The 22975-nt window shown below is 37.8% G+C and overlaps 1 protein-coding gene across 1 annotated transcript; it reads right to left on the bottom strand.

Annotated features, from left to right (window-relative positions):
- Positions 1 to 1549: 1549 nt before the first annotated feature.
- On the bottom strand, positions 1550 to 6027 carry LOC107788181 (uncharacterized). Its single transcript, XM_016609854.2, has 6 exons — positions 5926 to 6027; positions 5722 to 5784; positions 4513 to 4630; positions 3898 to 4349; positions 3453 to 3750; positions 1550 to 2940 (listed from the first exon to the last, which is right to left on the bottom strand). The coding sequence occupies exons 2-6, from the start codon at positions 5754 to 5756 to the stop codon at positions 1774 to 1776; spliced, it is 2070 nt and encodes a 689-aa protein (XP_016465340.1). The 5' UTR covers positions 5757 to 5784; positions 5926 to 6027; the 3' UTR covers positions 1550 to 1773.
- Between the last annotated feature and the right edge of the window lie 16948 nt (positions 6028 to 22975).

Here is a 22975-nt window from a genome sequence, read left to right as displayed (position 1 = left end):
TCTCATATTTGTCCATCCTTCTAATAGTTGCCTGATGTGATGTAGACCAACAAAAGATGATTGAGTTGCGAAAACTTCCGGATAGATATTTTATATTCGAATTTTTTCTGGTTAAAAAATCTCTTTCTAGTTGCTCTGGAACAATTAGGAGATTCTCTAGAAGAAATACGGGGTTATGCTTCTGGCGGCAACAAGCTTGGTCCCACTTATGGAGTCAAATAAATACGTTCTAAGAAGAAAGATTGGAATATCAATCTCATCGAGATTATGGATCTCATACCAAATCCCATTAATCGAATCACTTTTTCGAGAAATAAGAGACATCTTAGTCATACAAGTAAAAAGAAAAAGAAAAAATGTGTAGAATCGTAGGTCGCGAACAGTGATTCGTTACTATCAAATTAGTTTATATATATCCTTTGCAATAATTTGAAGCATGCCCTTGAATAATTAAAATAAGTCCATATATACCTCTACATGGCTTCCACTGTATCAGCCAAGTTAGACCAATTTTTTTCACAGTGAAAAATCATTAGTTGGGGTAGGGCATACTAGACAGGAACAATAACGTTGTCCCATTCGTGATCCCTATTTTAGTATTTTTGGAGTAAAATCATTTCCAATTCTATACATTATGATTTAGGACGTAACATTATTTCTGCTTCATCCCCCTTGAATTCGTTCAGGATCTCCACAAAATCAGTAAAGAGCTTAAGTTATAAACACTATAGGTATAAATGAAAATTACTCTAGTAAAAAAAACTCTCTAAGTTTGGATTCTCCGTAATAAAAAAAATTTATAGTCTAATTTGAACAAGTGGGACTATAATCCTGCTAATCTTATCGATCTGCTTGTTTAAAGAATCAAACTGTTCCTGTCTACTTTTTCTTTTTTTATTTTATGATCGAGGAAACCCTTTTTGTTATATGCCCTATACCCACCCAATTTCTTATGTACACAAGAAGGATCATAATTCTTTATGTTTGGATACCAAGCTATCTTATCAATATATTTACAAAAAAGCCTTCGATGTAGTGATGAAATTGTGATACATAATCAATCCTATTTGTTTTGTTCATTATTAAAATGAATCGAATCCTATCAAATATTTATATTTATCCTTTGAATTACTCATATATATATCCTATGAATTTCATACGTCAATTAGATAGTGTAATTAACATAAATAATCTTCTCACCAGCAGCCTTTTTTCACTTTGACCATCTTGGTGGGCGTTTGGGCATAAGAGTTATAAAATTTCGGAAAAAACTAAAAAAAATTAAGTGAAAATGATATTTGAAAATTAGAGTTGTGTTTGGACATGAATACAATTTTGGGTCGTTTTTGATTTTTTGTGAGTGATTTGAAGTGAATTTTGAAAAACAACTTTTTGGAGTTTTTCAAATTTTCGAAAAAGTTCCGAAATTATCTTCAATTGAAAATTTTATAACACTAATTTCGAAATGTGATTCTTTTGGAAAAAATGAATTTTGTTTATGGCCAAACGGGCCCTTGAATAACATAAACAATCCAGTCAAGCAACCATGATAGTCTAATTGCTGACAAATTTTATTGATTCCATCAGATTTTACAAACACATCTAAATACAACAACAGCCTCAAATATCATAGATACATAGTCAAACCTCTCATTCATATTAGATGAATAGAGAGATAGAGACTAAAAAGAAAAAAGAACTAGAGACATAGATACATAGCCGAACCTCTCATTCTAACCCTAAACCATATTAGATGAAATGCAGTGCTTTGAGCTACCTATACAGGTTTGGTCTCAGATGAGCATCATAATGTGAGACATGAAATGATGGGGTTGTACCTGTCTCATTCCTAGGAAGTGATCTTAGGTACATTTCTTCACCTGATAATAATTTTGGCACCACATTGGGGCTGAATGTGGTCGGTGAGGATTCATGTAGTGGACTCCAACTTGGGGATTGAGGTGTAGTAGTTGTTGTACTGAGGAAAAAAGGATAGGTGGGGTACACTGACTTACTAGAAAACGGAAGACCAGAACTCGAGGGAGGATTAAGGTAGTCGAATCCAGTGGAATACGGTAGACCTTTGTCTAAGGAGTTTTCAAAGACAGGCCTTTGTGAAGGTAGTCCAGAACCGACATCTGTGATAGGTCGGGTGGAAAGAGAAGAAAACCTATTTCCTGTAATAGCATTTGATCCAGACTCCATGTAAGGGGTTCTACGGAATTTATCAGAGCCATTTTCAAGAGAATAATTTGCTGAACTGAACCTTGAAAGCAACCCCGGGTAGCTCGCAGTTGTAGATGCTTCGGGTTGAAAATCTGTTGGTAGTCTGAAAAGGCCGGGGCACCCAGGTGGAATATCTAATCTGTCCTCAATTCTAGTTGTAAGAACAGAATGTCCTACACTCTCCGCAGAAGATTTGTAGTCGTTGATCTGTTGGCTAAGTGAAAACTTAGCTTGTTCAAGTGCCCCCAGGATAGAACCTATATTATTTGAAGCGTTCTGAGAAACCAAGGCTTTTTCATAAGCTCCTTCAAAAGCTTGTCCTGCTTGCGAACTGCTACCTTCAGAAGATGGAATAGTATTTTCCAAGGGGTGCATAGGGGGGCCATTCGCAGACATAGACTGATGGTGACTATAAGCAGGTATCGGGCCATGATTTTCTGGACAACTCCCGTTAGACTTTGAGAATGCAAATTCTGATGCTGACTCTGAGGTAATAATTTTGCTGCAGTTCTGACCCTTCCAGCGTCCAGTATCGATATGTGGAGCGGATGGTACATTGTCTGTAACTCCGTTCAGGGAGCGAATATCTGCTTCCTGGAATTGGTTTGCATGATTTTGCAAATTTATCATTCCAGCTGAGTATGATTGCTCGAATGCCTTCATGTCATCTCTTTCTTCAGTCACATCCGAGTAATTCCCAGGGTCACATGAATCCTGAGTCGTTTATGAAAGACAACTGAAATGAATTGTCTGCGCGACAACATCTAACAGATCTATGCATTATCTTCACCAGCGAATGATCTATGAAGGTATGTACTGGACTAAAGCAAAAGCAGCGAAACGCATCAAGAGCACAAATAGAAGCAAATTTAACAGTACAAGTTGAGAAACATATGACACACCAACTAACTACACCTCAATCTCAAACTAGTCGGGGTGGCTATATGAATCTTCTGTTTTCCGTTTAGAGGATCATCATGGTTTGACAAACTTAACTCTACAAACCAGAATCTAGCACTAGACTAAAATCCAATTAGGGAGAGAATAAAATGATACAAAAAACAGCTATTACGTGAAAAAATTATCAGGAGTTCCGTCATTCTTTGACAGCTATGCTCTTGTATATATTACTCTAGCGACGACCTTGGACATCAGTTTCTTTGCAGATATCAAGTGGTCAACAGATGAATGGTATAAATTACTTGAGCAAAGTTTCATAAATATACCTGCGCATAGCTGTTATTCTCTCTGTACTTTTCTTCCCATTCTCTTTGGGCTTTTTCCTCAGCTTCATATTGCCCTATAAGTTGTGCCTTATGTTGTAAAGCTCTTTCCATGTTTTCATCATTCTCATCTGCTTTCCTTTGATTTTCTGACATCTCTGAAGCATGAAAGTGAGGTTGATCTATCGCATCATTATCGCCAGCACTGTCCATTAAGGATTGAGTCCCATTGTTAGCAGAAGAAGGAAGAATCTCGGAGGGACATCCACCAGAAGTATTTTGTAATTCATCAGTGGCCGATCTGGTCCACAAAAGAAATGACGTTAAAAAGGAAACGATGATATAGAGGAACTCTAATTGCACCGGGGGATATGCATATGATGCTTGTAAAATATGCATCAGGAATTTACCTAGCATAATCAAAACTCAAACTTATTAAAAAACTTACCTGGTGTTACTGCGCCTTATCCGTCGGCATGATTTTCCAGAACGTCTTGGCGAAGAAGATCCAGTTGATGCGAAACTACTAGACCTTCGCCAGGCAGAATCACTGTATTTCTTCCTGTCGAAAGACTGCAAAGAATGATTATTACCACTTTTCCACGACAAACTTCTACCAGTTGATGGAGAAGATACAATCTCGGAGCTTGAGAATGTATCTGCATCATTTTCTTTCTCTTTCACATTTGATGAAGTTGGCTTTCGCTCGTCTCTATTGTCAGCGGACTCAGCACATTTAGAATCAGCAAATATCGCTTCCTGATCAGAGCCTGAATCAAACTCCTCTGAAACATCAGATCTTCCATTGTTCTCTAAGATGGAAAGAACAGCTGCGGTGGCCTTCTCGGCTTTCTTTCTTTGTAGCGACACAATCTTTAGCTGCTCTTCCAGTTCCAAGACCTATAACACATTAATTAAAAAGCATTCACCTTTTCCACTCCAATTGCAGAAAATCTTTGATAAAATAGACTACGCTCGTGGTGGGCTGAGGAAGGAAGAAAAGATTCAAAATTTTGGTGCTTATGCGCCTGTTTGCTTATACGTTTATAAGCTAAAGACTAACCCTCTCTGATAGTTCTTCAGCTCTCTGCCTTGCTGTTTGTGAGACAGACCTTTCAGCCAATAATCGTGCCCGGAGAAATTCAATTGTCATACTAGAATCTTCCATGCCAAGGATTTTCCTGATCAACAAAATTATAAAATATTAGGCTCCACTTGAAAATAACATCCAACTCACTGAGGTAAAAAAGGGCATAAAATCATTCCACTGCCTATGATTTTTAATAAATCTAAAGGAACTGAACATCTAAGAGGATGTTACAGAATAAGCATTAAGTAGCAAAGTACTACAGTTTCAATCTTTACAAGCAGTGACTGAGATTTATATACCTTGAAATGTTGATATCCCACTCCCAACAACCCCCTCAACCTCCCGATTGGGAAGTGTATCTACTTGTTCTTTTTTATTTATAGGTGATGAGTGAGCATATTAGTGTTTCATCTAATAGAGAGCCTTATACTTTGAGTGATGTTCCCTAGTGAACAATCGATATTAATTCAATTTCTTACACTACAAATAAATAAGAAAATAAAATCTAAAGAGATTGAATTCTTAGGTAAATCTTTCAACTGAGTCTATCATTACTACCCAAGATTTTCACCTTTATTTACCTAGAATTGACCAGAGGGTAAATAAGAAATATAACAACCATCGGTGGAGCTAGAGTGTCGCATGGGGGTTCGAACCATCTTCGACGGAAAATTACACTGTATATACAAGGTCAACATTATTTTTTATGTATATATATATATATTAGATGTTAAATCCCCTTGACTTCTCTGTCTACTTCATTATATTTTGAATCCCCTTAGTAAAAATTCTGGCTCATCCATTTATAACAACCACATCTCTCATATCCCAATCCCCATCTCCTTACCCGATACCAGTGCTAGTGAGAGGTAGCAAGTACCCTCACATAATAGCGGAGTGAGAGTGCACGCCAGCCGGCCCGGACACCACCTTCATTCAAAAAAAGAAAAGGAAAAATATCCCAATCCCCATCTCCATCTTAATGAAAGAAAACATTTTTACTTCTTCTATCTACTTTTGTTCCACTAGCAGAGTAAAGAAACCATTTTTACTAGGTTTTTGCTGTAAAGAGCAGTTTTAATAGCATCAAAGTTAAACCGCAGATAGGAAATCAGCCTAAATCTAACAATTTCATATATCTACACATAAAGAAATGTGTGTAAGGTATAGCAAGATAAGTACCTCTGATCTTGATCTTCTTTCCCATGACTTGTCATCTTGTAAAAGAAGCTCAAAGTTCAGCTCCTAAAATGGCACTCACAATTATTTAAATACCCCCAATAAAAGAATCAAAGAACCCAGTCAAGTTAGAAAAAAGTTGAAAAGAATGATGAGAGTTGACATAGTAAGACAAATAATTGAATAAAGATTTGAAATTTTCTTCACCTTGAAATTGAAGGTGACTTAAGTTTGAGATCCTAAAAAGGGAAAGGGAATAGTAGTAGTTGAATTCATGGTTTAGTTTAAGGTGGACTTATTCAGTTTATGAGTTTCTGGGAAGGGGTAGCTTTGGAAATGAAGAAAGCAAGTTGTATGTTTCGGGAAAATTACAATTCGTGTCCGATAGAGACCAGACCAGGGTTTGTTTTTTTCTTTTCTCTATGCTTGTTTAAACAACTTTTCACATATTTTATTTATTTATTAATGTTGCTCTCAAACACACATGCAAGTGTACGTGGTCGTACAAGTAATAAAATAATAAGTTAAGTGTCGAATCCACAGAGAATTGTATTAACTATCTACTAAATTCACCAAGAATGTTATTCAGTCGAGTTACTCAGAGTTCAAAAGTGTGATTATACTAAACAATAATTCTAACTAGTAACTAAATTATCAATCGGCAAAATGGTTGTTGTGTATTCAGTGGAGACAAATATTTCAGGGTTGTGATCGATTCACCAATCCTATCGTGTTCTAGTTAACTCTCTCTTTTATACAATTCACTCATGGTTGCTAATTAATCGAACAATTGCTCTCGTAGCCTTCTTCCGAAGTACTACTCGCCTATTCAAAATAAATTAACGCCTATATTCCTATAAAATCAATCTATTGAGAATGCATTAAGATTACGATATTTAATTAAGCACAGTGACTAAGTATATTCCTATCCTAACCACAAATCCGCCCCCTCAGAGTTAAGATCGTGCTCTCTTAAATTCTTCACTAATCTAAACATAGCTTTCCCAAGCATAGCATAGATAGTAAATAGAACCTAAATGGCGGCCAGACAATTAAGCAATTATTTATATAATTGAAAAAATAATCATATATTGGTGAATTGTAATTAAGGTTAAATCAACTTTAAACAACAATATTCATGGCTAAATCACAGCCCCGTAACTATGGGTTTTAGCCACTCATGATAGTATCAAAACAAATTCACAAGTGTTTGAATAATTGATACTAATAAGAAAGATGAAGAAAAACTGAGAAACCTTGCTTCCGAGTGTTCCGTGTCTTGTTCTCGCCTCCAAAGAATGTCCAATCATCCCCCCCCCCCCTCTCCCCCAAAAAAAGGTTTAGAACCCCTTTTATACATGTTGGGGGAGTGTAGGGTTAAAATCACCAAGTTCCAGTCGTATTAGGACAAATTCCGCCCTTTGGCGTCTCGCTTGGCGCCTGGCACCAACCTGGACATCAAACTTTTTGGTCTTCTGTAAATGGCGTTTTGGTTGGTGCCTAGCGCTAACCTGGACACTAAACTCGTACTTCCTCTAAATTTTTTGTTTTTGCTTTAATTTGCATGCCAATTTTCCAGATCACTTCTATTTGACTCCTACACATAAAAATACCACGAATTAGAACAAATCATTGCATTACACATACAAAACTCACGCAATATGAGTAAAATGCGAGGCAATATGCATACTTTATGTTGAATATCAACACCCCACACTTAAACTATTGCTCATCCTCGAGTAATGGAACTCTCAACTACACTCCAACAGCGTACACATCTCAACTAGAGAGGAGCACTTCAATATTTAATCATACACTCTACCCTTGACTATGATCGACACCAGCAATCAAGCATGACATACGACTTTCACATTCTTCCCGTTTTAAACATGCCGAAGTATAAACAGTTCAATTCAATAAATTCAAACAACCTACCCATAAAGCACCCTACCTCAAGAGCCGACTCGTTATCACTAAGCACTCCCAACTCGCGCACTCACCCAACAAGAGAAATTCACAATATCACAATCCGTCATGAGATCATGGGCCCTCATTAACAACCAAAAGAGTGAATATAGAATAGTCCACACAGTCAAGTATGACTTTGAACATAAATTAAGGACATCACATAATTTGAACAAAAAATCGCTCCCTCTCACAAAGAATTCATGTGCATCCCGTAGTTGTACCATAAGCTTTCCCATAGTGTACATTTCTACTAATCTAAGCTAGCCAAATCTATGATCAATTAGGACTTTAAGGTTGTAATGTAGGCTACGGGACGGGTAATATACATTTAGAAATAATGACTCACCCTCCTAAGCACTACACTCAAAAATTGAGCACATACTCTTCTCAACCGATTCGCTTGCCACAAACCATATACAACATAGCCCTCTTCTTCAATTAAGCACTTCTACATCCCCACTAGCACGAATTAGTAAGATTAGGATATGTGTGTTTTTCTACATTATTTGAACTATCATTTTTTTTCCTTCTTGAAATTATTTTTTCTTCTTTTATAAAAACCCTCCATATATTAAGATTCATCGGCTAGTGACCTTTTTTTCCCATAGCTTTAGTGCACCTTAAGGGCCCGTCCATGGTTCCACTCGAAAGTTACTCCCCAATTTCTCACCGTACCTTTTTTAGCGACTAAGTGCCTTAGGAGGTAAAGGTTTAACAATCTCAAGTTAAGAACAAAATAGGGGTACGACTTGTAATGTGGGTGTCAAAGGAAATTAAAGGTCTATATGCTTAACGGGGCTAGCAACGGAAAATTTTATTTGTAAGTGACAAGAACATTTATGATCGAGTAAGAAACGCCTAAGTCATCTCCTAGACTAGCACAACTTAATGATTTCGCTTCGATTAACACATAGGGAAAGTTCTATACTACACAGGATAGCAGACAATACCACAAATCCTTACACATATCTTACACATGACTCAATCAAGACGGTTTTGTTCAACTCTCAAGTCAAGCAAGCACATATAATTGAGAAATTTTAAGCAATCTTGCACAATGTGGCATACAAGTCGAACAACTGAGAAAAGGCTTCACGTAGTAGGTTATTTAATTTACTCAGGCATCACAATTTAAATCAAGTGTACGGGAAGACATAGCGCATGTCATTAACCTAATGTGCCAGCACCAAACACGTCAATAGGTACCTCAGAGCAACTCAATTTCTTCCTAACCTACTCCTAAAAAGAAAAATACAGTACCCGGTTCGAGCTACACCCTTGAAAAAGAACCGAAGCCCAAAGAAAAACTAAGGGATACTACCAAACTATCCTAAAAAAAGTCTTTTTGGTGCTTTTGATCGGACTTTACTCCCTCAAGAAAATTATACAAAATATCCATCGTTGGGAAATGTCCGAGTTCTTTCTGATTTGTTTTATTTTTTTGGGCAAAGGTCCAAATATGCCCTTATACTATACGAAATTGAGCACATTTGCCCTTCGTTAATACTTTAGCTCAAATATACCCTTACCGTCACATAGTTGGTCCAAATATGCCCTTAAAGTTACACAGTTGGCCCATATATGCCCTTTTCAAAACGGAATTCACCCAAACTAATTATCTCTTTCTTTAATTGTATTAAAGTGTATTACAAATACTATTTCCTTTTTATAGTACTTTTTTTTTCTTTACCTTTCTCTTTTCTTTCATCTTTTTTCTTTTCTTCTCTTTTTATTTTCCTTTTTCTTTCTCCCTTATCCGATTTCCTCCATTACTGATGTCTTCTCCATTTTCATCACCAATTTCACTTGACAAAATTCATAAATTCCAATTACTAAGAAACTTCTCCCATAAGGTAATCAAGTTCCAATTTCACTGGCCCTCTAAATAAATAAAATTAAATTATTTCAAAAATTAAGGTTTAAAATTTAAAATAATAAAAATATCTCAACCTTTAACAATACTCAAAAGACTAAAATATTTAAATTATTTTCAGAAAGATAATTTAATGATTAAAAGCCTAGAGTTCAAGTTATAGTGTTATAAATTTGAGTTGTTAGTCTTTTTTCAGCTGGACATTTTCTATTTTTTTTATTAACTATGTAAATTAGGGGTGTACATGGAATGGGTTGGTTCGAGTTTTTTATCAAAATCAAACCAAACTAATTATATCGGTTTGGATTGTTCAATTTTGTTGGATTTTTGAATTTTTTGTTACATAAATATTATTTCAATCTTACTTTGTTAAAACTTTTTAGAACTAAATATATGTTCAATAAAAATTAAAAAATTGAAAAACATATGATCTATAAAAATATTCTTATGGGAGAATTTTCTTAGTAATTGGAATTTATGAGTTTTGTCAAGTAAAATTGGTGATGAAAATGGAGAAGACATCAGTAATGGAGGAAATCGGATAAGAGAGAAAGAAAAAGGAAAAAAAAAGAGAAGAAAAGAAAAAAGATGAAAGAAAAGAGAAAGGTAAAGAAAACAAAGTACTAATAAAAAGGAAATAGTGTTTGTAATACACTTTAATACAATTAACGAAAGAGCTAATTAGTTTGGGTGAATTTCGTTTCGAAAAAGGCATATATGGGCCTACTGTATAACTCTAAGGGCATATATGGACCAACTACGTGACGGTAAGGGCATATTTGAGCTAAAGTATTAACGAAGGGCAAATGTGCTCAATTTCGTATAGTATAAAGACATATTTGGACATTTTCGTTTTTTTTTATATTTTGTCTACTACTCTACTGTGATGACCCAAAAGGTCATCTTTAAATTTAATAATTATTTCTGTATTCTGAGACCTCAAACAACACTATTCATCATTTCTCGACTTGCGTGCACAATCCGTATAGTTTTTCGGAAATTTTTATATGAAAAATTGATTTAAATAAGAAATAGAGTCTTAAAACTCAACTGAGTTGACTTTGGTCAACATTTTGAGCAAACAGACTCAGATCAGTGTTTTGACAGTTTCGGTAGGTCCGTATCGTAATTTGGGACTTGGGCGTATGCCCGAAATTTAATTTGGAGGTCTCTAGCTCGAGTTATCGCATATTATCGAAAATTTTAAGTTTAAAGGTTTAATGACTTAAGAGATTTGACTAATGTTTGACTTTGTTGATATCGGATCTGTATTTTAGTTTCGGAATCCGGTATAGTTCCATTACTATATTTATGACTTGTCTGCCAAATTTGGTGAGAAACGGAGCTGGTTTGATGTTATTCGGACGTCCGGTTGTTAAAATAGAAGTTCTAAAGTTTTATTGAAAATTTTCATTTGATTTGGAGTCTGATTCGTAGTTCTAGGCGTTGTTTTGGGATTTCGATTGCACGAGTGAGTTCATATGTGATTTTTGGACTTGTGTGCATAATTGGTTTGGAGCCCTGAGGGCTCGGGTGAATTTCGGATAGGCTACGGATGTTTTGAAACATAGAAAATCTGGTTTTTTGTGCTTCTGATGGTTTTTGGTGTCATGTGCTTCGCGAATGCGAAGGGTAGTTTGGGACAGGGGAATTTTCTTCATTGCGAACGCGATAGATAGGTCGCGAATGCGGAGCAATAAGGGCCTTACCCTTTGCGAACGCGACCAGCATCCCACGAACGCGTAGGCTTGTGACCTGAGTAGGAGGAATCGTTGTTTCTTCTACGCAAACACGAAGGCCAGACGAAGCAGCCTTTGCGAACGCGTGGGAGGACTCGCGAACGTGAAGGCCACTTAGGCTCCTGCACATCGCGAACGTGACAGGCCCTTCGCGAACGCGAAGAAGGCCTGACGCGAGTGAATTAAAATAGAACCAAAATAGGATTTCGTCCCATTTTTATTATCCACGATTTAGAACTCGGTTTAGGGGCGATTTCAAAGGGATTTTTCACGATTTTGAACTGGTAAGTGTTCTTTATCATATAGTGATTATATTTCATAAATCTATGTCTATATTCATTCTTTATTTCGGATTTAGATGGAAGAAATTAGAATTTTTGTAAAATTTCCCAAAAACGAAAATTTAGAATTTGAAGGTTCATTTGACATCGGAATTTGATAATTTTTGTATGGATGAACTCGTATCGGAACGGGTGTTCGGCTTTTGTGAGTTTTTTTGAGATTCGAGACGTGAGTCCTACTGTTGAATAAATTTTGAATTTTACATATGGAATTAATTCTTACTATTTGTATTGAGTATATTGAATTATTTTTTACTAGATTTGAGGATTTCGGACACGAATTCGCGAGGCAAAGGTTTATTAGATTCTTGAATTTGGTTGCAAAACGAGGTAAGTGTCATGGTTAACCTTGACTTGAGGGAATAGAACCCTTGAATGATTTGTTATATGAAATTCATGTGAACGACGTATAGGCGAGGTGACGAGTGTCTATACGTCGTCAAATTAATTGTTTGCATAATTATTTGAAATCATAAATTATTTTAAGACATGAATTACTTATTATATTAATTGTTTCTCTCATATTCCATGCTCAATATTATGCCTTGAATTTCTGCAATAATTGTTACATGCTTATTTGATTTATGTGTCTTAATTGCTACTGGACATTTAGCATATTAAATATTAAACTGCCTTTTTTCTATCTGATTTCCAGAATTAATTGCTACTTGTCATTGTTTGTTTCATAAATAAATTATAATTATTATATGCCTTGATGCTTAATAGTTTCTCATTGAATGTGGTATTTATTGGAGTATTTTTATTACATTTAAGAGTTGTTAAATATATTGGGGGATCGGGTTGCGCGCCGCAACAAATTTATTTAAAGTTTATATTGGGGGATCGGGTTGCACGCCACAACAGATTTATTTAAAAGTTTATATTGGGGATCGGGTCGCACGCCACAACAGATTTATTCTAAGTTTATATTGGGGGATCGGGTTGCACGCCGCAATGGAAACAAGTTGAGGGATTGTGACTGCTGAATTGACTTCAATTATTGATATTATTTACTATTATTATTATTATTATTATTATTATTATTATTATTATTATTATTATTATTATTATTATTATTATTATTATTATTATTATTATTATTATTATTATTATTATTATTATTATTATTATTATTATTATTATTGTGTACAGGTTAATATAAGCGACCTGCCTTAGCCTCGTCACTACTTCGTCGAGGTTAGGCTCGGCACTTACCAGTACATGGGGTCGGTTGTACTGATACTACACTCTGCAGTTCTTGTGCAGATTTCGGAGTTGGTCCCAATGGCGTACTGTAGATTTACCCGGATACATCTACCAGTGGAGACTTGAGGTATAACTGCACAGGTTCGCAGTTCTGAAGTCTCCTTCTATCTTATCTCAGTTGTGTATTATATTTCAAACAACTTGCATTTTATTCAGATCTTTATTTGTATTGTTCTAGAAGCTCGTGCACTTATGACTCCAGTTCTGGGATGGTATTTAGATATCACGATTATTATGGATTATTCACTTTATTTCAGACTTTATTTCTGCATTTGTTTCCTTGTTATTAATTAATTTAAAATTTTGTTAAAATGGCTAGTTATAATCTAACGTTGACTTGCCTAGCAAATGAAATATTAGGCGCCATCACGGTCCCGAAGGTGGAAATTTCGGATCGTGACAGTTGGTATTAGAGCACTAGGTTACATAGGTCTCACGAGTCACGAACAAACTTAGTAGAGTCTGAAGGATTGGTAAGGAGACGTATGTACTTATCTTTCAGAGGCTATGAAGTTTAGGAACAATATCACTTTATTCTTATCCTGTCGTGCGATTTTATTTTGTCATCGATAATTGAACCATTCTATTCTTATTCTCTCGCAGATGGCGAGAACACGTAATACATTACCGACGGACAGGGACCAGAGCCCCCGGTGGAAACTATGGCCAGGGGTAGAGGTCGAGGCCGAGGTCGTGCTGGAGGCCGAGGCCGAGGCAGATGTAGAGCTCAGTCTAGAGCCCAAACAGCAGCACCTGTTGTAGAACCTCAGGTGGATCTTCAGGAGGAGGTTCCCGTTCAGACTGTACTGATTGGACCAGTTCAGATCCCAAAAGGATTCATAGCCACTCCAGTACTTCAAGACGCTCTAGTCCGTTTGGTGAGACTTATTGAGGGTATGGTCTAGAATGGTACATTTTCAGTGGCACCAGCCATCTCACAGGCTGGGGGAGGAGCACAAACTCCCACTACTCTAGCTCCGAAGCAGATGGCTCCCAAGAATCAGGCTCCAGTAGTCCCGCTAGTTGTTGCAGCACAAGCCGGTGATAGGACCGCCATGTATTCTGAGGCCTTATTGAGACTGGATATGTTTACTAAGCTCTTTCCAGTTCACTTCAGTGGTACACCTTCTAAGGACCCACAAGATTATCTTGACCGTTGTCATGAGGTGCTGTGGAACATAGGTATAGTTGAGACCAATAAGGTCGGTTTTGTTGTATTTCAGATGACGGGTTCCGCCAAGAGGTGGTGGAGAGATTATACATTGACCAAACCAGTTGGATTGCCTGCATTGACCTGGGAAAGTCCGCTACTCACTTTCAGTCAGCCAACAATAATAGTAACAATATAATGAAATAGTAACAGGAAATACAACTCAAGAATAGCAAGTTCAACTTGATCACATTAACAGAAAAATAAGTATTTTTTTCCAAACAAATCAATTAAGGCATCAACTTCAAGATATAAAATATCAATTAGAATGAGGAACATACATCTCTATGCATGCATGACAAGTATCACTACCAATATTAAAGAATTCACAGTTAAATCATCAAGTAAGCACAACCTCAACATTGTACGGGTGCTTGGCACAACTCCCCTCACTAAGAACATACAAAGTGCCTACACTCATAGGGCCCAAAGTAACATGTGTTATCACCTAACTCCGGAGGGATGGATCCTAGACCAAGCGCCGATCAAATCAAAAGTCAACAATCATCATAACTCAGCCCAAATGGCCTGGCACGCGTCACCTCAATATCTATACCACTCACCCAAATATGGAGCCTGGTATATGTGTCACCTGACCATTAACATTAACATGGCTCTATGGCCCTAGTTCGGTTATTAATCCGCTCAGATCTCCATAAGTTAATATCTCACTGTATCGAAAATCAATATACCACACAAATTATACCAACATGCCATAAATCCACTGAAACCCGTGTCATACAAGTAAGGACACCAATAACATATAAGATAACATGTAAGAAGTATATAGAGATGGTGATATAACATGAAGATACAGTACCATGGCTGAATCTCTATCATATTGAGAGAGGATTAACGCAGGCAATTTGAGCGTCTACAGCAGGGCAGTATGACTGTTACTCAGTATGAGTCCCGTTTTATGGATTTAGCTCGTCATGCTCTCCTTTTACTACCTACTGAGGGAGAGAGAGTGAGGAGGTTTATTGAGAGACTCACTCACCCTATCAGGCTTCAGATGGCCAAGGAAACCGGAAGTGAGATTTCCTTTCAGGCGGCTGCTAATGTCGCGAGGAGGATCGAGATGGTTCTTGCACAAGAGAGAAGGCAGGGGTCTGATAAGAGGCCTCATCAGTTCGATGGGTTTAGTGGTGCCTCGTCTGGAGGCAGGGGTAATTCTGGTAGGGGTCATCCTCCCAGGCCGTTTCATTCATCACTTCAGGCTTCTCACAGTGCTTCGGGGAGTCACGGTCCTATTATGCTTATCTGGGCAGCCAGCATTTAGTGCACATTCAGCTCATATCAATGCACCACCACTCCAAGTCACTACAGTAGTTATCCGGCCCGTTCGGGTCAGCTTTAGCTTCAACTTCAGCTTCAGTTTCAGCAGTCACGGCAGCAGGATGGGTGTTATGAGTGTAGGAACATTGGTCACATCAGGAGGTATTGCCCTAGGTTATCAAGTAATAGATCCCGGCAGGATTCTCGTGCCATCATACTGGCACCGGTTGCTTCACCGCCTGCTCAGCCAGCTAGAGGTAGGGGTCAGGCAGCTAGAGGTGGAGGTCAGGCCGTTAGAGGTGGAGGCCAACCAGTTAGAGGCCGTACCAGAGACGTAGTTTAGAGTGGTGGGGCCTAGCTCTGATTTTATGCTATTCCAGATAGGCCTGAGGCCGAGTCATCTAATGTTGTGATCACAGGTTTTATTCTAGTTTGCCATAGAGATCCTTTAGTTCTATTTGATCCAGGATCTACTTATTCCTATATGTCCTCCTATTTTGCTTCATATTTGGTTGTGCCTCGTGATTCTCTGAGTGCTCCTGTGTGTGTATCTACACCGGTGGGGGACTCTGTTATAGTAGACCATGTCTATCGTTCGTATGTGGTTACTATTGGTAGTCTTGTGACTAGTGTGGATCTTCTACTTCTTGATATGGTAGATTTTGATGTCATCTTAGGTATGGATTGGATCTCACCTTATCATTCTATATTGGACTGTCATGCCAAGACGGTGACCCTAGCCATGACGGGGTTACCTCAGTTAAAGTGGAAAGGAACTCTTGGTCATTCTACAAGCAGGGTTATTTGTTATATGAAGGCTCATCGTATGGTCGAGAAAGGGTGTCTAGCCTATTTTGCTTATATTCGCGATCCCAGTGCGGATGTTCCTTCTATAGACTCAGTACCAGTTGTTTGTAAATTTCCAGAAGTATTTCCTGCAGATTTGTCGGGGATGCCACCTGACAGAGATATTGACTTATGTATTGATTTAGCTCCGGACACTCAGCCCATTTCTTTCCCACCATATCGTATGGCCCCGCCGAAGTTGAAAGAATCGAAGGAGAAGTTACAAGACTTGCTTGATCAGGGATTAATTAGACTCAATGTCTCGCCCTGGGATGCACCAATATTATTTGTAAAGAAGAAAGATGGTTCAATGCGAATGTGTATAGATTATCGACAGTTGAACAAGGCTACTATCAAGAATAAGTATCCACTGCCAAGAATTGATGACTTATTCGATCAGCTTTTTCACGACCCAAAAATTTCACCACAGGCGTCGTGATGACACCTAGTCTCTAAGACTAGGTAAGCCGATTTCAATTATATTTTTTGAGCCATTTTTATTTTAATTAAATAAGTAGCCAAAACTAACAGCGGAACAAATATGAATGTACAACCTCCCAAGACTGGTAGTACTAAGTCACAAATTCTAACTGAATATACGATACGATTTGATTAAAAATTAGCAGTACAATGAAATGAAAAGACTCCAAGGGACTGCGACGACCAAGCAGCTCTACCTTGAATCCTTACGATCCCGCTTTAACTCTTCTTAAGTCCAATAACTCCAATACCTGGCTCTGCACAAAAATGTGCAGAAGTATAGTATGAGTATACCATGGTCGGTACCCAGTAAGTATCAAGACTAACCTCAGTGGAGTAGAGACGAGGTATAGTCAAGATACTCACTAGTCTAATAGCCTGTGCAATATAATATACAAAATAATAGGAAGCAGATAACAATAAGGGCAATATAAAACAATCAGTAATATGCACAACAGACAACAAGAATATCATTAATATCGCTCAACAATTAATAAATACAATTACACACAATAAATCAAATCCTTCAAATAAATATCTTTCACATATAATTCTTTCAAATAACTCTCTTTCAAATATAAGTTTCTCAAATAATTACCTTTCAAATATAATTCTTTCATATAACACCTTCTACATAAAAATCTTTTCAAATAAATATTTTGAATATAATTCTTTCAATTAAAAAGTCACCATGTGACACCTCGTTTCATAATCATAAAAATACGGGTCTCAGCCTATTTCCATATTTTTCGTAAACACGGGTCTCAACCCATTTTTCATATTTTCACGGCACCTCGTGCCCATAATTAAATCATCATATTTCCCCGGCACCTCGTGCCCTCATTTCATATCACAACTGCACACAATTCACGTGCCAAATATCATTATTATTTAATCACAACACTTCGTGCCCACAATTCATATCACAACTGCACGGACAATTCACGTGCCAATATCCTCATTATTTACTCACGGCACCTCGTGCCCATATTTTATTTTATAATCCATCTGGCAATAGCCACAGGCTCTCAATTTCAACATAAATCAGATTGTCATCAATTTACCAACAACAAAAAAAATTGCACAAGGTATAAAAATAAACACAAGAATATCACAACATCACATGAAAATCATCAATCCCACATCATCACATATCGTCCCTGACAATAGCCACCTTTATCGCTCCTATTGCCACCGTTATCACTCCTATAGCCACCCTTATCGCTCCGCCCAGACAATATCAATAGCCACCCTTATCGCTCCGCCCAGATAATATTCCAACAAACACAACCACAGTGAAATGCCACCCTTATACCCACATAATATTAACGGTGAAATGAAACCCTTATATCTTCAAAATAATAATTAACACAACACACTAATTTATACGGAAAATTATCACGTCAACATAACAAAATCAATTCATATCACAATTTGCCCAATGACTACAACCAAAATTCCAAAGATACAACCAAGTCAATTAATTTCACAATAAATAGCCGAAGGCTCCACACAATGTGTACAACACCCAAAAATAATCAACAGAGATAGAAATTACTCAACATAAAGCAAAGTCTTCATTAACTCCAAATTTTTAATAATTATATAAACACCTCTTCTTAAGCTCATTTAATTAATTATTTGCAGAGGGGAAAATCAAAAATAAAATAAAATTCCAATAATTATCAAACCAGCAAATTCACGGAATTTCATAAATAATTAAATAACAATCACATCAAATTGTCATATAACAACAGAGTCAACAATAAAGATTTAGGCAAGGCAAATAGATGATTAAATATATGCCAACAATTATCCAATTTACTACACAATATGCTCAAGACTTTAACTCAATAAAATTTGTACATATAAACCAAGTACGTACTCGTCACCTCGCGTACATGGTTTTCAATTACACAAATTGCATATAAGACTCAATGCCTAAGGGAGTATTCCCCCACTCGAGGTTAAGCAAGACACTTACCTTTTTGAAGTTAGGTCGATATTCCAAAATAGCTTTCTCACGTGAATTGACCTCCGGACGGCTCCAATCTTTCTTGAGCCTTCCTTACATTACTACGAGGTTTCGAAAATCCTAGCAAATTCAATCTATTTAGAAACATAACAAAAGTGAACCATAATTAGGAAGATTTTCATGGTTTCAGCTCATTTGAGCATTTTATCAATCACTAGGTGTGCAAATTTGGCTACAAGGTTCTTCTACAAGATTTCATTCACTCATCAACTCAATCTTTACTTATTTGACAAGAGGGGTTGCTCTGATGGTAAGAAACCTCCACTTACAACCAAGAGGTTGTGAGTTCGAGTCACCCCAAGAGCAAGGTGGGGAGTTCATGGAGGGAAGGATGCCGAGGGTTTATTGGAAACAACCTCTCTACCCCATGGTAGGGGTAAGGTCTGCGTACATACTACCCTCCCCAGACCCCACTAGTGGGATTATACTGGGTTGTTGTTGTTGTTGTTGTAATTTTTTCACAAATCTTATTGGTACATACATGTATAAATAATACTCTCATACCCAATAATCATACTCCTAATCAATCATTTTTCTACCCAAATTTAAAATTGAAAACTAGGGTATGGAACCTTACCTCTTAGATGAAGAACTTGTGAGATTTTCTTATTGGATTTCAAAGTTTGGACAAGATCTTGATGAACAAAATACTTCATCTACTTCCTCTCTATAGAACACTCTCACTTCTCTCTAAAAAACCTCAGATAATTGCCCAAAATAAATCCCAAAGCCTATTTATCAAAATGGGGTCGGGTTATGAAAATAGGAAAATTAACCCTCCGAACTCAGTTATGCGGTCGTACAATGGACCGCACAATTGGTGTGCGGGTCGCAAAATGATCGCACAAATCGGTGCCCAGAACTGGGCTGTTCTGGACCATTTTGCGACCATTTTGCAGTAGCATAACCATTTTGCGACCATTTTGCAGTAGCATAACCATTTTGCGATTGCATAATGGTCGCATAATTGGTCACAGAATCGCATTCTGTCAGCCTTTGGTAATTTGGTCATAACTTCTTGTAGGAATATCCAAATGACGAACGGTTTGAAGCGTTGGAAACTAGACACGTAGAACTTTATTTTGATTGTAACATATCATATAACTCTTCATATCAAGAGAGGTATGCTCGTTTGAAGTTAGGTCATGTACAAACTCACTTGAAACTTTAGTCTATTATGAAATTTCCAACTTCAACACTCGATGCCGAGACCTATCGAATCAAGTCCGATTGACCTCAAATTTTGCACACAAGTCATAAGTGACATAATGGACCTATTCCAATTTCTAGAATTGGATTCTGACCTCGTTATCAAAAATTCAACTTTCGATCGAACTTTCCAAAAATCGTCTATTTTCCAACTTTTGCCAAAATACGTCGAATTGTCCTACGGACTTCCAAATCCAAATCCGAACACGCGCCTAAGTCCAAAATCACCATACGAAACTATTGACATCATCAAATTTTTATTCCAAGGTTGTTTGCTCAAAGGTCAACTCTTTGGTCAATTCCTTCCATTTAAGCTTCAAAATGAGAATTTCTCTTTCAATTAAATTCTAAATCTTCCGAAAATCAAACTGGACCACACCCGCGGGTCATAATACATATTATGAAGTTGCCCGGGACCTTAAGTCATTGAACGGGGCATTAATTCTTAAAATGACAAGTCAGGTCGTTACAACTTCGGGGTGCCAAGGTGTTTTCAAAAATCGACTTGAGGTCTGGTTACCATCAGTTGAAGATTAGGGAATCTGATATCCCTAAGACAGCTTTTTAGACTCGGTATGGGCATTACGAATTCCTAGTAATGTCATTTGGATTGACAAATGCCCCAACAACATTTATGGATTTGATGAATCGGGTGTTCAAGCCCTATTTGGATTCTTTTATGGTTGTATTCATTGATGATATCTTGATTTACTCCAGCAGTCGAGAGGAGCATGAGCAGCATCTTCGGAGTGTGCTTCAAACTTTGAAGAATAATCAGTTATATGCTAAATTTTCAAAATGCAAATTTTGGTTAAACTCAGTTGCCTTTTTGGGGCATGTTGTATCGGCAGAAGGCATAAAGGTGGATCCTAAGAAGATTGAGGCTGTTCAAAATTGGCATAGACCTACTTCAGTTACAGAGATCCGGAGTTTCCTGGGCTTGGAAGGTTATTATCGTCGGTTCGTGGAAGGGTTTTCATCTATAGCAAGACCATTGACCAGACTGACCCAGAAAGGTGCCCCATTCATATGGTCATACGAGTGTGAGTTTAGCTTTCAGAAGCTTAAGACTATTCTGACTACAGCGTCAGTATTAGTATTACCCACAGGTTCAAGATCTTATACGGTATATTGTGATGCATCTCACATTGGGCTTGGTGCAGTATTAATGCAAGATGGCAGGGTGATTGCATACGCATCGCGACAATTGAAAATTCACGAGAAGAATTATCCTGTTCATGACTTAGAATTGGCAACCATTGTTCATGTGCTGAAAATTTGGAGGCATTACCTCTACAGTGTCTCGTGTAAGGTATTTACTGATCATCGTAATCTATAGTATCTGTTCAAACAAATGGATCTTAATTTGAGGCAGAGAAGATGGTTGGAGTTGTTGAAAGACTATGATATCACAATTTTGTATCACCCCAGAAAGGCCAATGTGGTGGCTGATGCTTTGAGTAGAAAGGCTGTGAGTATGGGTAGTCTTGCGTATATTCCGATTGGTGAGAGGCTGTTAGCTGCAGATGTTCAGACTTTGGCTAATCAGTTCGTGAGGTTAGATATTTCAGAACCCGGTCGGGTTCTAGCTTACACAATCGCTCGATCTTCTTTATATGAGAGCATAAGAGAGCGACAATATGATGATCCTTATTTACTTGTCCTTAAGGACACGATGCAACACGGTGATGCCAAACAGGTTGTTGTGGGGGGGAAGATGGAGTTTTTTGAATGCAGGGTCGTATTTGTGTGCCTAATGTGGATGGACTTCGTGAATTAATTCTAGAAGAGGCCCACAGTTCCAGGTATTCTATTCATCCAGGTGCCGCCAAAATGTATCAAGATTTGTGGAAACATTGTTGGTGGAGGAGAATGAAGAAGGATATAGTTGCATATGTAGCTCGGTGTCTGAATTTTCAGCAAGTTAAGTACGAGCATCAGAGACCAGGTGGTTTGCTTCAGAAGTTAGAAATTCCTGAGTGGAAGTGGCAGCGTATCACTATGGATTTTGTTGTTGGGCTTCCATGGACTCAGAGAAAATTTGATGCAATATGGGTTATTGTGGACAGGTTGACCAACTCGGCACATTTCATTCCAGTGGTAGTTACCTATTCTTCAGAGAGGTTAGCTGAAATTTATATTCGTGAGATTGTCTGCCTTCACGGTGTGCCCGTGTCTATTATTTCAGATCGAGGTACGCAGTTTACCTCACACTTCTGGAGGGCTATACAACGTGAGTTAGGCACGCAGGTTGAGTTGAGTACCGCATTTCATCAATAGACAAACGAACAGTCAGAGCGCACTATTCAGATATTGGAAGATATGCTTCGCGCTTGTGTTATAGACTTTGGAGATTCTTGGGACCAATTCTTGCCACTTGCGGAGTTTTCCTATAATAATAGCTACCAGTCGAGCATTCAGATGGCTCCATATGAGGCATTATACGGAAGACGGTATCGTTCGCCAGTTGGCTGGTTTGAACCGGGAGAGGCTCGGTTGTTGGGTACCGATTTTGTACAGGATGCCTTGGATAAGGTCAAAATTATTCAGGATCGACTTCGCACAGCTCAGTCTAGGCAAAAGAGTTATGCCGACCGTAAAGTTTGTGATATTGCATTCATGGTTGGAGAAAGAGTATTGCTCCGGGTTTCACCTATGAAAGGTGTAATGAGGTTCGGAAAGAAGGGCAAGTTGAGCCCTAGGTATATAGGACCCTTCGAAATTCTTGAAAGAGTGGGAGAAGTAGCCTACAAGCTTGCATTACCGCCTAGTTTATCAGCGGTTCATTCGGAGTTCCATGTGTCTATGCTCCAAAAATATCATGATGATTCGTCCCATGTGTTAGATTTCATCTCAGTCCAATTGGACAAGGATTTGACTTACGAAGAGGAGCTGATAACTATTCTAGCCTGGCATGTCCGACAGTTGAGGTCTAAGAGTTATCCTTCAGTTCGGGTGCAATAGAGAGGTCAGCCGGTGAAAGCATCTACCTGGGAGTCCGAGTCAGATGTG

Source organism: Nicotiana tabacum, chromosome 13 (genome assembly GCF_000715075.1).
Source record: "Nicotiana tabacum cultivar K326 chromosome 13, ASM71507v2, whole genome shotgun sequence".
NCBI classification, from domain to species: domain Eukaryota; kingdom Viridiplantae; phylum Streptophyta; class Magnoliopsida; order Solanales; family Solanaceae; genus Nicotiana; species Nicotiana tabacum.
This window is presented reverse-complemented; position numbering and strand designations above follow the sequence as displayed.

What these genes read in the sequence shown, in the direction of transcription:
- LOC107788181 (XM_016609854.2), bottom strand. Translation starts at nt 5,756, where the DNA reads ATGACAAGTCATGGGAAAGAAGATCAAGATCAGAG. An exon ending in ATAAGGCGCAGTAACACCAG is followed by an intron (nt 3,751 to 3,897) that starts GTAAGTTTTTTA and finishes TTTGTGGACCAG; the next exon opens with ATCGGCCACTGATGAATTAC. An exon ending in AGAATAACAGCTATGCGCAG is followed by an intron (nt 2,941 to 3,452) that starts GTATATTTATGA and finishes TAAACGACTCAG; the next exon opens with GATTCATGTGACCCTGGGAA.